At 42.9% G+C, this 14,977-nt stretch overlaps 1 protein-coding gene across 1 annotated transcript in view; it reads left to right on the top strand.

The window, feature by feature from the left end:
- PRKCQ (protein kinase C theta) overlaps nt 1–10,546 on the top strand; it is a 52,159-nt gene extending 41,613 nt beyond the window's left edge. Inside the window, exons 15-19 of the mRNA XM_057376640.1 lie at nt 1,000–1,062; nt 5,131–5,269; nt 8,658–8,846; nt 9,636–9,764; nt 10,293–10,546. Coding sequence (XP_057232623.1) covers nt 1,000–1,062; nt 5,131–5,269; nt 8,658–8,846; nt 9,636–9,764; nt 10,293–10,448 — 676 coding nt within the window. The 3' untranslated portion in view covers nt 10,449–10,546. The remainder of the gene's footprint in view (nt 1–999; nt 1,063–5,130; nt 5,270–8,657; nt 8,847–9,635; nt 9,765–10,292) is intronic.
- Nucleotides 10,547–14,977: the final 4,431 nt, after the last annotated feature.

Here is a 14,977-nt window from a genome sequence, read left to right as displayed (position 1 = left end):
ACCTATCAAAAGCACTAAAGGTAAATTTAAACAAAAAATTAATRTACCAATGGAGAATTAAAAATGTATTTAGCTTTGATTAAAGTAAATAGAAGAATTAGAGTAAATGAAAGGTGCTTTTAATCCTTCTRCAAGCAAAAGGTATTTTGAAAGTCAATATTGAAAGCATKATAGGAATTRCTTTATGTTTAATAATTCAAWTTTTTTWAAAAAMCACACCRTCATTTAAATCAGTGTTTGATAATTTTTTTCAAAAGCATTTCAATGTTCAGAATTAAGGGCCAATGCATTGAAGGCTGAGGGAGCAGAGCTGTGCCACGCTGGAGGGGGGTATGATCCTCTGGTTTCATTCCCTGCTGGGACAGCAGTTTCATTCTTCACACTGATGCTGCCTCTTTGCAGTGGTGGTGCTCTTTAGGTAAAAACATGCGGAGAACAAAGACTTCAAGCTCAAAAAAACTCCAGAGAAAGGCCACCAAGCTGCTTGATAGCCCATATTATAGACAAGCTTTCAAAAGGAGAAAAAATTTCCTCACTGAGAGGGTGGTCAGGCATTGGAACACTCTTTCCAGGGAAGTGGAATTATTATCCCTGTAAGTGTTCAAAAACGTGTGGCTGTGGCACTTGGGGACATGGTTTAGTGGTGGCCGTGGCAGTGCTGGGTGATGGTTGCACTCAGTGATCCTGGAGGTGCTTTCCAAGCTAAATGATTCCAGAATTCTCAGATTCTGTGAAAAGCAAGTCATAAATCTGAGCAGTGAAGAAGACACAGCCAGGGRGTCTGGCTCTGCTCCCCATCCCAGATTCTCTCCTGCTTTCGGGAATCTCACATCACCCATCAGTGAAACACCATCACCCTGGGCCTTCTGGAGACACTCCAAACCTTCTGGGAACCTAAAGGTGTTTTGGCTCTTGTGGAGACAAAGCTTCCATCTTTTTGGGTCCAGTAGAAACCCCTTTGGGAAACTCCTGTTCTAACTTGTGCCTTCTGTCRCTCAGGTTTTACGCTGCTGAAATCATTTGTGGGCTCCAGTTCCTCCATTCCAAGGGCATAATATACAGGTAATTTTACTCTTTAGTGTCATTAATATGCTAAATGYTAAACCTTTTTAGCTTTTCCCTGCGAGCACTAATGGCTGTTTCTTGGCTGTACTTACTGACTTTGCATTTCTCTGCAGATTTCCCTTTTGCAGAGTCTGAAGAGAAAGCATTGAAAAGGCAGTTTTGAGCCCTTTTTTTTTAGAATGCAGTCCTATTTCAGTTAACATGCAAACCCTTGGATGCATTTAYACAGAATCTTCCATACAGCACCCAGAATAGACACCCTGTTTCAGTTTCCAATATATCAAAATATATAAAGTCAAGTAAGACATGAGAAATTTGGTTCATCTGCTGTGCTGGTTACCCTGGGACAGTGGTGACAAACTCAACTCAAGTAATGACAGCAAGGAGACAGTGATGCATCTTAATTTTGTGTTATTAACGGGCCTGCTGTGCACAGTTGTGTGGGGAGATGGATTCATCTCACCATCATGAATCTGAGTGGTCTGTCAAGTTGTTTTTGTAAGCAGAGAGCAAGAGGRCATTTTCAGGTTTGTCAAACCTGTGTTAAAATGTATGAAAAGCACCCATTTGTACCAGAAATTAGGCCACAGTCTCATTTCCCATGGCTGAAAGGAGGAACTGAATTTTTGGGGAGCTCCAGTCAAGCTCATCTTCGTAGCAAAACTCAGTTGCTACGTTGCAGCCTTCTTTAACAGCAGAAAACAAATAACTTGTCACAAACAAATGAGAAAGCTCACTACAGCAGCGATGTTTGCTGAAGCCAAAATGAGCTCATTTCAATGTTTGTCATGTAGTGTGAACATTAGAGCAAATGCTGAAAGGGATGGCTTGCTCACAATCCATTCTCCCTTTAAAACAYGAGCTTTGATTCTTATTAGTGCTCATGTGGGAGCCATTTATAGTCTTTATTGACCGATGATGGTGATTGCATAAACATGAGATCAATAACAGTGGCATTAAGCTAAGATGATCTCTGGGGCCTCACCAACTTTCTGGCTGTAATTATTATTCCCAGTGAGTGTAGGGAAAAATTTTCTGAAGTGCCCGAATCACTTGGCCATTCCTGTTCCTTTAACTCAGTCTTCTCAGAAAAGCTGATTAAAAATATCTGTGGGACAGGGCGAGTTTGTGGCAGGACTGCTAATGCTCACATTTTATTTGTAATTCAGATTTTTGCTTGGAATCACTACACCAGTGCTGTGTTGGGGTTTGGGACCCATTTCCTCATGACAGGACAGGGGAATTTAAAGTCTGGAGCTTTAGGAATTGAGGAAAAATTGGGACTCTGGACATGTGGATAGGAACAAATATCTCATTCCCAGGAGCTGGCGACACTGCTTTGGGTATCAAATGTCRAGAAAAAGGGTTTAACCAGTCCTGCTCTCTTTTCCTTTTTTCACTGAAGACAATGATGAGGTCAGCTGAGAACACAGTTTCAGTACCTCTGTCAGAGCACACTAAGCACTCAGGAAAGGGTATAGAAATAATTTTTGAAACTACATCTCTTGTGGTGTCATAAGAATAATGAATCCAGCTGTTCTGCCTCACGCACCACGTTTGGAAAGGTTGGCTTAAATTTTAATGAATGAGTCAAGGCATTTTTTTTGGCAGAAACTCCGGTCCCTGGAGCCAATGAGTTTGAGACTCATCAAAATAATGAAAGCAAACTGTAGGTGATGGGTTTTTTTTGTTTGTTTTGCTTCGATCTACCAGATGAATAAAAGCAGTGCTGGCAGCCCAAGATTGATCTCAAYGTTGTAACTAAAATAAGTCATTCCGGCTGGAAATTGTGACAACATGAGCTGTCTGCCACTTGGAAGGCAAATGTCTGGGTTTTCTCTGTATTTCTCTTTGATTGATGACTCCCATTTTGTCTTGGGCCATATTCTTGCAATTGACAATTGCCCCACGACAACAATTTAGTGTGTAAACACTGCAATGTCCCCTGCACTGATGGGGACCTGGAACATGCAAGAAAAGGAGCTTTGGACAGAGGGAGGCTGAAGAGTCAACTTTCCTGAAATTGCAGACAATCATCTCAGAAGCATCAAAAATTACCTTTGTTGAGGAACATTTCTGAAAAAAAAACACATTATAGAGCAGTTATCAGTGGAAGGGTGGCTATGCAGCAGCCTCGTGGTTAGACCACTTGCCTGAGATGTGGAAAATCACAGATTCACAGATTGGTTTGGTTGGAAGGGACCTTAAAGGTCACCTCGGTGCAGCCCCCTCACCACGGGCAGGGGTGGTACCCACTGGGTCAGATCCTATCCAGTTTGGCCTTTTGGCCAAAATATGTGCAGGTCATGAATTAGCAGAGGTTGAAAAAGAAAAAAAACATTTTCATCCTCAGCTGTAGATGCAAGCAAATGTGCCTGGGTGCTTTGGGAGCCCTGAGAAGGATGGATAGCACAAGCCAGGCAGTGCAGGAATGGGTTTCACAGGCCAGGTGACCCAGATTCTCCCCACATCCCAGGTTAAGTGCAGCATCACTATCCAGACCTTACCTGAGTCATTATCTCAATGAAAAACAAAACTTTTAGGTAAGATCTAATAAAATTGACATAGAAACCATGCCAGYTTTCCTTTCTTTCCCCTTTTTCTTTTTGTCTTTACAAGCTTTTCTCTCCTTACAGATTTAGCTCCCACTTGAGGACTTCTTTGTTCTCCATCAATGGTCATGATTCATCAGCTCATTTGCTTTTTTTTCCTTCTCTGTGCAGTTCTGTTTTTTTTCCTCTCTCTGGGTTCTTTGCTTCCCAGAGTAGCTCAGGGCCTGAAATCTCAGCCAACAGCCTGGCAGCTGAGGAAGAAGGGTTTTGTAAATCCTGGGGTTCAGAAGGTGCAGCCCAGCAGTGGGAAGGTGGTGAGGGTTCTGCTGGTGCCTGGGATTGTTCTGACCCTCTGCAGGGTTTGTGGGTCCTCAACCTCTTGCAATATTTGTGGAGCCTGCACTAGGAGGGAGATCTGGCAGCAGCTTCAGAGAGAAAAYTGAGATTCCCAGGGGAGAGAGTGARAATTACCYGGTCACTGCCTGCTCTTGTTCTCCAGGTTATGTTAGGGTAAAAGCATCAGTGGCACAAAGCCCTGCTTGGGTTCACTGTTCTGCATCCTTGAAGTTTTTAGTGATGCCTAATGATTTTTGCCTTTCCTTTTTATATACTTTTTTATTTATTTTATACACACTTCTAAACATTTCTATTCCCTTAATATATGTCTTATAACCTTAACCTACATACTTGTAATTCTTATAACCTAATATTCTAACTTAATTTAAAAAATCTGCTAAGCAGATAAATCAAACATCCTCAATAAGCAGTCAGTATACCCTGTACTATTTTAAAACCTAAAACTCCAACCTTAAATATAATCTCCTCTCTAAAATGTATTATGTAAACAAAACTCCAACCTCATTCAAAAAAATTCCTTAAAATAAAAGAAAACATTACTTCATTCATTACATTTCTCTCTTAAAAAATTCTAAATAACCATACTAATTTATGAAATCTATAAAACTTACATACATACTATAGGTGAAAATGCGTTTTCTAATGTTTTGTGCATTTTCTGTCAAATTATACCCCTAAAAMCCCATTAAATACCAAAAAAACCCTCCTTTTATCCCCTTAACCCTAGCTATATCATAATTAAAACTAACAATAAAACAACGTTAGAAGATGTCTTGGGTGATTTGATCCCTGGATGTGTCCAAGGCCAGGTTGGACAGGGTTTGGAGCAGTCTGGGATAGTGGGAGGTGTCCTTGGCAGGGGGGTTGGAAATGGGTGAGATTTGCAGTCCCTTCCAACTCAAACCATTCTGTCATTCCATAATTCTGTGTCTTCTCCAGCAAATAAGTCCAGTGCTAGGACAAGAGAAATGAGGAAAATGGATACTGAAGGCCAAGAGAGCATCTCCTCATTCATCCCTCAGCCTCCCTTTGTAATTCCAGCATGCAGGCACTATGTTAGAGGCAGAGAATGGCTGTGATAAGTGTAACCTTCTAAAATAACTCCTATGCATCTGGAAAACTTTTAAGAAGGGGGTTTCCTTCTCTTCCTCCTCAGAGACTTGAAGCTGGACAACGTCCTCCTGGACAACGAGGGGCACATCAAAATYGCTGACTTTGGGATGTGCAAGGAGAACATGTTTGGAGATGCAAAAACAAGCACTTTCTGTGGGACTCCTGACTACATTGCCCCTGAGGTAGGTGTGGGGCACAGGGACAGAAAATGTGTCTGAAGATGTGACTGTTGTGCAGTGGTGGAGGTGGCAAAGAGTGATAATTTGGATTAGAGCAATTCCAGGCCAGAAATTGAATTTCAGCTTGACTTGGAGAAGTCTGTGTTGCTGTCTGATATTGTTATTTTTGTGGCTAATTCATTTTTTTTTGAGCAAACAGGTCTGGGAAACAAGTGGAGCTTGGCTTTAACCAAGAAACAGAGAGCTTAGTGGAAATTCAGTTTGGGCCATGGCAGGTGAAACTCCAAGAAGTCCTGCAATTCAGGGGCAGACACAGCATGAGGAATGCTGGCTGTGCCCTTTCCATTTTTAACCAGAGAAAAATTGGGGGTTTTGTTTGGGTTTTCTTTTTTGTTTCTTTGTTTGCTTTTATTTTTGTTTGTTTTTTTGATTTTTTTTTCTCCTAGGAAATCCAGGTGTTTTGAGCTAGATCCCTCCAGAAAAGAGAAAGTTCCCTTAACCTGATGGCTTCACAAAATGATAGATCTCACTAGGGAGAGGCTTTGACTTATTAGGTGGCCAAAGAAAATGTTTCTTAGCTCAGAGAAAAACCTACAAGTCATCCATGCATCATGTCTGACATCGGTCTGAAATCCATTTATTTACTTTTCACGATCCCATTTTGTAATTTTGGTGTTTTCATGATGGATATTGGTACTTTCTAAAGAGCTGTCAAAGCCTTTGGGGTTATTTTAAACTCTACTATAATTCATTGATCCTTCACTGTGCATTAAGGGCTCGATTCTGGCTGAGGTTACACCACTGCTGGCTCAAGGGTCCCTTCAAATCGATTGGATTTTTATTTCCTAAGAATGGGTGTAAGTGTGCTCAGCAATCAAGCTGCAATTGTCTTTTATTCCACTTCAATATGTTTTTGTTTAAGAAAAAAAAAAAAAGAGCTATTTTTTGCTCCTAAAAAAACCATAGCCAACGGTTGATCCATTCTTTTTGATTTTATGTTACAGAAAAGAGAAAAACTAAAATARCTCAAAGTTTTATTTCTGCACTGTATTTATTTTAGGGATTCAATGAGTGCATATAAAACATTTTACCTCTAAATTGAAAACACTTCCAGAGTTTATGGATCATCTCTCCTGCCACAGGCAGGAGYACTGGGCTCTGTCAGTATTTCACTGCAGCAGCTACCACTGTAATTTGTTACAGACCCAGCATCCTGGCCRCAGCCGTGAAAATAAGGGGGGGTTGGGGTCAGTAGACAACCAATTTCTTTTATTTCAAAAAACACCTGACAAAAAAAAGAGTCAAATTGAGATTAAATTGCTGAAATTTTTTTTCCCAGGGAATTTCAAAAAAATAAACCTTTTTTTTTTTTTTTTGAAACTGCCATAAAACACTTGAATTTCATTTTCCAGACACTTTGGACTTTGAAACATAAAGCCTTATAAAAATAATTTCTCTTTTCAGAAGGAAAGGTTGGGATGATTTTGTTTGTAAGTGATCCAAAAAAAATATATTAGGGAGTCTCACTAAATTTTTTTGGGCTCTGAATAGAACTCATTTTATATATTATGTTATATATTCAAGTCTCTTTTATTGCTCTTTTTGCATCTCCTCTTTTGGAGCCAGATGTAGTATAGAGCATYCCATTGCAACCAAAGTGTGGGCTCCAGAGTAAAGATTGTGCCTCAAAATGAAATTTTCCCATCTGCAACTCTAAAATTCTGATAAGAATCCTACACACCACAGCCATCATGTGAACCTTTGGATATCTGCAATGTAAACATCTATATATGAGCAAATTTTTGGGTTCTTTGAGGACCAAAGGAGACAGACAGGGGTTGTATTTTACAGCAGGTTGATATTTATCTGGATGCTTGAAACTGGGTGAATTCCCTTCCTTGACTGTAAGAGGCGGAAATTATAACTGGTTCAACTCCAAGTATCTCCACAACCTGAAGGCTGATTAATTTTGAGATTATTTTTGCTTCTCTGGAAAGGAAGTTTGAGAACTTGGTGATGGTCGTTTAGACCCTGGGGAGGTCATCATTCCAGCTGACCCCCTACTCTGGGTGTCACTTTATGGCTGACACTGAAAGGCACAAACCAAGGCAYTGATTGAGGACAGATTTCCATTCCTCTATCTAAAACTCAGTTGGTCCCAAGAAGACAGATCAGCATCCCCTTTCATGTTTTACTGGGGAAGATTTTGCTGGGGTGGATTAACACCRTTTTGACTGACTCATAATCTTAAAGTACCCTTACACTGCCATATTTATAATTCTATAACTCAGCTTGTGCGACTTAAATCAATCCCAAAATGCTAATGCCTTACCATTTGTCTTCTTGGACTTCACAAGCCTGATGTGAGCCCTTGGAGAGCAGGCTAAGGATGACTTGTCTAACTTTTTATGCTTCAGCTCTCTCTGGTAGCCAAGGAGTTCAAGTAACTTGAGAGTTCCATGGTGTCAGTAGCTCCAGGGACTGTTTTGGCACCCAGGTGCCAAAATTGCTCCAGAGTCAGAGGCCCTGCAAAGCAAACACCTTGGTCCATGGAAAACAGAACTGGTGTAAGGAGRTGTGAGTTACCCCACGTGAGCTCAGAACAGAGAGAGAGGGGGATGGGTTCTACTGCTTCCTTCCAGAGTAGTTTTCCACTGAGATTTGGASTTTTTTTGCTTATTTCTTGRAATGATAACKRACCRCKCAGTGAATGGAAATTTTYCTGTCCCTTCTGGCTCTCTCCTTCCTTCCAGGAGCCACCTCTAAGTGAGACTKGGATTTCTCCATCAGGACTGGGACAGTAGCTGCTTTAAAGCCTTCAAGAATGGTCTTCTGTTGGCAGGGGTGCACTTGGTGCTTCTTCAAGAAGCCAAAAGGTTCTTGGGATTCAAACAGACCTTGCTTGTTGGTCTTGACTTTTTTTTTTTTTTTTTAACCATCAAACAGATGCAACTACACAAGGACCTGATTTGAAGTAAAGTTCCATTTTGGAATTTAAGCATGGCTTTCTTCGGTGTTGRATTTTTTTGTGGGTGGGGCTATTTTTGGTCTATATTATTTTAGTGCCAGAAGTGTTACCGTGCCTCTTCTCTCGTGCCATGCTGCAATTCCACACGGCTTTTCCATCCAGGTAAGGAAAGGTGTGAAGTGGAATGTGCCTGGTTTAGTGACTGGCCAACCCAAAACTGAAGTTGTCTCATGAGACCAATTTTGCCGACAGATTTCTTGTACCTGCTGCTGGCAGTGGGGAGCACCTTTGACAYCCCACTCTGCAGAGCAGCTGCTACAAGGCCATGGCCTGAGAACTCTTCTGAAAACTCAGTCAGGCATCTTCAGAAAAACTCATGTCAGGCATTTCACTTCTGCCTTTTTCTCTGCTCTTTCTGGGCAGATACTGCTGGGGCAGAAATACAACACCTCAGTTGACTGGTGGTCCTTTGGTGTCCTCCTGTACGAGATGCTCATCGGCCAATCTCCTTTCCATGGCCAAGATGAAGAGGAGCTCTTCCAGTCCATCCGAATGGATAACCCCTTCTACCCTCGCTGGCTGGACAAGGATGCAAAGGACATTTTGGTGAAGGTGAGAATCACCACCAAAATGGSTCCTGTGAGAAGATTCKGGAAGTAYTCTTCRCAGAAATGTCTGGGTTTGAGGAGACAAATTGGGAGGGGGCAAAAGCTCCTGACTTCCAGCAAGTTCCTCCACCACCCAGGCCTTGGAAGATAATTTCCTTATAGGAAAGTGAAAAAAACCCTGTTTATTTAACAAAACAAAACAAATTTGTTATTGAAAACCTGTAGAAACAGTTGGTAGATTTACTGTCCTTTCTTTTTGCTTCTGGGTGTAGCTTTTTACTGGACATGATCAAGACTTCCAGATTCTTCTCACAGAAACCATTTCAGTAGTTCCCCCACCACCACTAAAAAAACTGGGCCAAGCAAAACCATCACCCTTAGGTCATGAGGAGATTTTGTGTCTTCTCCCTCTTGAGTGGTGATGGTGGCTCCTCGCAGGGTACCAGACACCAGCAGAGATCAGTTTCTTTTCAGGACAGTCCCTAAGGTGCAAAGCACGTTAATTTGTGGAAAAGACATTTCAAACTAAGGGTTACAGCAGCCTGAGATGTTGAACATCTATTTTTGGGGCACATGCAGTCTTTCTGCACAAGCAGCCTATATTCTGTCAGGTTTAGGGATAGTAATCACCTTAATACCAATCTCTAAACTTCCTTGTTTAGGAAAAAAAATCCCAACGTTTTCTCCATTATGGGTTCTTCTCATGGCACTGACTGTGTGTAATTACACATTCCACCCTGCTTAACGCCTGTATTATCAGCAGAGAATTTAACCTATGGAATCAATATTCCAGCTTTTTGTAAGAGAGCCTGAGAGGAGACTGGGAGCCCGAGGGAACATCCGCCAGCACGCCTTTTTCCGGGAAATCAACTGGGAAGCTTTAGAAGAGAGAAGGATGGAGCCTCCTTTCAAACCAAGAGTGGTAAGGATGRATCTTCTTTCGACTCCATGAATCGAAACCATGAATTTCTGATTGTTTTCTCAGTTATCATAGCAGGGTAACACCTTCCCTTCACCAGGTAACTGCAGCCCCTTCTGAAGGGATTATCTTTCATTGTTCTGCAGAAGGTAAAACAGTTTAGTTACCAGGTGTGTGGCTAAATCAGAGTAATTCTGACTGTAAATAACAGTCCTATTAAATTGTTGAAGTCCTTTTAATAACAATAATAGAATTTAATTTGACAAGCACATCATACTTTCATTTTACAGACTTTCACAAGTGTTATCTAACTGATGGGTTCAGTTTGCCATATTCCAAAGCTGTAACATCCCTTTCCTGGCAGAATTCCTGGATTATAACCTCTGTGTTTCCTTTATAATATTTATACTTACTGACTCCCAATTAAAGTTTCAGCTGAGCCCAGAGCAAGCAGTCTGACAGAGCCAGTACCATTGTAATGAAGAACTGACTATTAGTTGTTTGACATATTTTTTTTTCCTTTTCTTGAAGAAATCTCCAAGTGACTGTAGCAACTTCGACAAGGAATTCCTGAATGAAAAACCCAGACTGTCCTGTGCCGACAGAGCACTGATTAACAGCATGGACCAAAATATGTTCAGCAACTTCTCTTTTGTGAACCCTAAAATGGAGAAAATATTTTCCTGAGATCTGCCCTACTGAAGGAATTCTCTGTAATGGTTTGAGTAGCACTTTGTCAGCTGAAGACTGTGCACGGTTACTTTTATCAAGAACCCTCCAAAAAAAAAAAATGAACCTCAGTGAAAGTTTGTACCATGCCTGGAGGCTTCTGACTTATTCCAGTCCGTGGCAGATGCCAGCCCACTCCTCATTGATAAAGTTTCTTTGTGGTATCTTTTGGTCTGTCTMCTCTCTCTTCCCAATGTTCTTAAAGTTCTGAGCATCTGAAAATGAGGAGGTGCCAGAACCTGTTCCCCACGGCTTGTACACGCAGCCAACAGGATTCTCTGTCAGGAAAAAATGAGTGTGTTTGAGTTTCTGGTGATGTCAGTGCCCATTTCTGCAAGTCTGACCCAGACCCACCTTCTTCTGAAGGAAAAGCGGTTTGCTCCATGCCTGAGGGTATTTGGGAGGTGTCAGGTTGGATGCTTTGGTAACCTCCTCTTGTACAGGTGCAGAATTGCCCGTGAGTGCACAGCTTTGAGGAAGAAATTTGCTCCCTACACCCCTTAAAAAATGCTTTTCACAGGTGTTAGGATTCAATTTTGCTCCACGGGAACAAGAGAGACTTTTCAGGTGTCCATTCCACCATCTGTACATCTCGTCACCATAGGAAGTGCCAAGATCAGTATGGAAAACCAGTGGTTTACACTCAGTGCCTGAGAAGGAAGGATGGGAAGTTCCAGAATATTTCAAGAGCTCTTTTCTAAAGCTTTAAGTGTCCTCCCACACACCAGACTCAGGGCAAGATCTGTCTGGGGCTTTCTGCCGTTTTATCCTAAAATCACATGAGAAAAGTGCAACATGTTACCTCAAACCATTGTTGAAGCATTGTAAAACTGGCCTTCCAGAATTGGGGTATTTCACTTCAAGGGTGCTAACTGGTCCCTGCAAAGGCTGATTTGCTTTCTGTTTCTCTGAATGATGTYTTTGGCACAGGTCAATGAACTACAGGTGATGGTCACAGGGCAGAAGGCACATCAGGTGAGGGTGGCCCTCGTCTTCACCTTGTGACATTTTGCTGTGTGTTCTATCCCCTTGCAGTCTGTGGAAATGCAGGTGGGTTTTAAAACAGTCTTTTCTGTGATCCTTTCATCACAGGATCCTTTTAAATAAAGGTGCACCGTTTTCTGAGGTTGGAGATTTGTGAAACTGCCCAGTTACTGCTTGTCACTGAGATACCTGTTAAAAGCTGGGTAAAAATTAAGTCAGAATTAAGTTTAAACTGCTTAGACTTAGGCAGTCACCCAAGTTGTTGTTGGGATCTATTTGAAGAACATGTGTTTGGAGCTTTTTTTCATCAACCTCCARTCCATGGAGAAGAAAAGCTGTAGAAGGTGAGATATCCCAAAATCAGGTTCCCTTCAGAGGTGCCTTCCTGGCTCTGCTGCACCAAGCTGTCGATTTGGAGCTCCCAAGGGGATGAATGCAGCCTTGCAGGCAGAGCTGGGCTATCACAGGCAGTGACTGCAGGCACAGAATTYAGCAGGAGYRAGAACTGAAGTGCCTGAAGATGAYAAGAAGAGCAGAACACCCTGAGAAAGGTATCAGTGACTCTGGTGAAATCCTTGTTTGTGCTGTGTRAAATGCAGGAGGGGGCATCTGTGCTTACAGTTTGTGGAGCTGGTCGTTGTGTTCAATTAGAACGGTTAACATGAATTTTTTTTTTTTTTAATGCCAGTGCTGTTTGTACAGTTTAATAAAATGTTGTATATTAYTGGGAAATGGGCACTGAAGTGATTAAATATGAGGTGCATAGAAAAGCCATTAAAATGGCTCTATGCTGTCTGGGCAACATTCCCCAGGGGAATTTCAACCCATAAATACACAGCAGCAGCAGCGAGCACTTGAACAGCTGTAACTACTCCACAGGGCAGTGTCTGAAACAAGGATTTGGCACTGTGCAAAGGTGTCCAAAAAGAGAGTAGAATGTTCCTTTTTACTGCCAGAAGGTGACATGGCTCTGAGTGGGGTCTGCTGTCTCCAGGGGTTTGCAGAGGAGATGTGTGGAGGTCATTACTGTTAGAGGGTGGCTCAGAACATCTTCCTTTGACAGCTGAATGAGGCTGGGTCAGACAGCTCCTGTGAGGGCCTGGGTGTGTCCATGGCCCATGTCCACTCTGATGGAGGCTGGTCAGCCTATCCAGACTAGAGATTGTATTTCTGAGTGCTTGGAGACTGGCAGTGCCCCTCAGTGACTGTTGGGGATGTTTTCTGTGTGGCAGCACTGCAGTGCTTGGAGCCAACACAGGGACAGCCCAAGAAGGTGGACTAAGGAAGGACAGTGCTGGTTCAYCTCTTGTGGCTAAGTCACTAAAGAGGAGCAGGTTTTAACACCTCTGGAGCCAGAGGAAGAGTTCTCTGCACTCCAGCTGTGCTCCCATACAGCCAAACTAAGAGTGACTTGTGAAGGAACCCATTGAGTCACTTGTCTAGCAGGCACAGCATTAGGATTCGTGTGAAGCTTTTGATGCAAACCACAAGAAGAAGCACCTGCTTCTCTCTGCAAGGTACCTTCAGCTTAAAAACCAAATAAAAACCCACAGAGGATSGGGGCAGGGAGATGGGGAGAGGTGAGTACGAGCCACCACCAACGTGCTGGCAGTGTATGCCAGTGGTGCAGTAGCCTGAGCAGCCTCCCAGCTGTGCCTGTGGGGTGTGAAGGGTGACGTGGGAAGCAGCAAACGCTTTCCTGTGGTGGCAGTGATTGAGAGATAACAGCCAGRGAGGGCTGAAAGGCAAACACCCACACAGGCACTCACAGAGGTGCTCCTTTGCCTTAGCTGAATGTGGCACCTCCATTCTCATCTTCTTTACTTTTTTTTTTCTCTCCCCTCCTCCATAAAATGTTCACTTTATGGTGTAGTGGATGGGGCTTGCCAGGTTTGGGTGTTCATTTGCTGAGGGCTCAGTCCTGTTCTGGTGCCCTGTGGGATCACAGCACTGCTGCAGGACCATGACACCAACAAACATCAGGGTCTGACCTCCAGCACCACCTGCTTCAACTCAAATTTTGGGATTTCCCACCACCCAAGTTCTCCTTCCTCAGCCTTGCAGCCTCCCCTGATGGATGTATGAACTCCTGCTTGTTGGCATCCTCCAACTCAGGATGAGTGGCACTCGTCTGCCAATGAAAGCCCTGATTTCAGCACTCACTCCAAGAGGAAGTGGGTTGGTCTCACAGCTCCTCAGCATTCAGAAGAGAAAAACAAGCTCTGTCCTGCACCCACCAAGCTCTTTGCAGCACRTGCTGAAAGGAAAGACAGCTTTGCCCAGTGGTTACAAGCCATTCTTGCAGTGCAGAGGTGTCACCAACCTCCCCTGACAGCCCAACTCCAAAGAATGGGTCCTGGCAGTCAATGTGCTCCTCCCTTTGTTATTATATTTGTACCTTAGACAACTCAAACCCAAGAGAGGGATCCCAGCTGGGACCCAAGCTGCTCTCTCACTCCAGGGATGTCACATCACCTGCCAGATCATCATCCAGATGATCATCAGCGTGTGGCCCAAAGTACATCTTGTGCTGTGAAGCCAGCTGAGATCTCAGTGCAGACCTCAGGGAGCTTTTTTACCTTCCTTGCTTACACAGGAGTTTTATCTCTGGTACATCACAGCAGCCAAGACAGCACATGCAGAGCTGGTGAGCTACAGGAAATAAGTGTATTTTTGGCTCTTCTGTAACTGGCAAGGGTTGCAGCCCCGTGGTTGTACCTGATGTAATGGGGTCTGTGCCACTGTCTGGTAACAGCCACCTTGGAGTCCTTTATCCTCACATCACCTCAGTGTTTATATACACAAAAATATAATGATAATTAAATATATAATGAAATTATAATGAATATCATTATAATGAAACAAACAAAAAAMCAGCATTGAGTTGTGGAAGGTGAAGCAAGCATAGAAAAGGCAAGTAAGGAAGGAAGGAGGGATATGGTTTGATGTAGTGTTGTGTAACTTTTCCCTTCATCCACTGGTTTCAATTAGACCTCAGCTCTTTTCCTTCAAGGCCACCAGARCCATCCTAGAGCTGCTTTTGCAGCCAAAGCACAGAACTTTTGAAGATTTCAGAGGATGGGACAGCCTGAGACCAGAACAGATGAGCAGCTCTGATCTGGCCTCCCAGGTAGCACAGAACTGCCACACTCTGACACCTCCCCTAGAAATCCAAATATTTCTGCTTTGAATCCAGATTCAGATCCTGACTCAATTATTTTAATATGGCTGTCTATAGCAGAGGAAAGCAGTTCAACTGCTCACTTTTATTCAGGTAACATCTCTGAGACACCTTGGTTTATCCTGGAGGACTTCTGCTAAATATGGGTTTTTCCTACAACCTGTGGCTTATCCCACAGCTCTATTTTCCCAAACACCCCCAACAGCCCCCAACACCTCTCTGTGAGCAGCAGACCCAGGCCAGAGCTCACTCTCCAGCAGTCACCTGCACTCAACCAATCAGGTCTTCAAGAAGAAACATCAAAAATTAGTTAYCAACATGT

Source organism: Malurus melanocephalus, unplaced genomic scaffold, assembly GCF_030028575.1.
Source record: "Malurus melanocephalus ecotype Western Australia unplaced genomic scaffold, MMel_1.1 scaffold_286, whole genome shotgun sequence".
Lineage (NCBI taxonomy): Eukaryota > Metazoa > Chordata > Aves > Passeriformes > Maluridae > Malurus > Malurus melanocephalus.
Note: the sequence above shows the minus strand (reverse complement) of the source record. Positions and strands in the feature narration are given on the sequence as shown.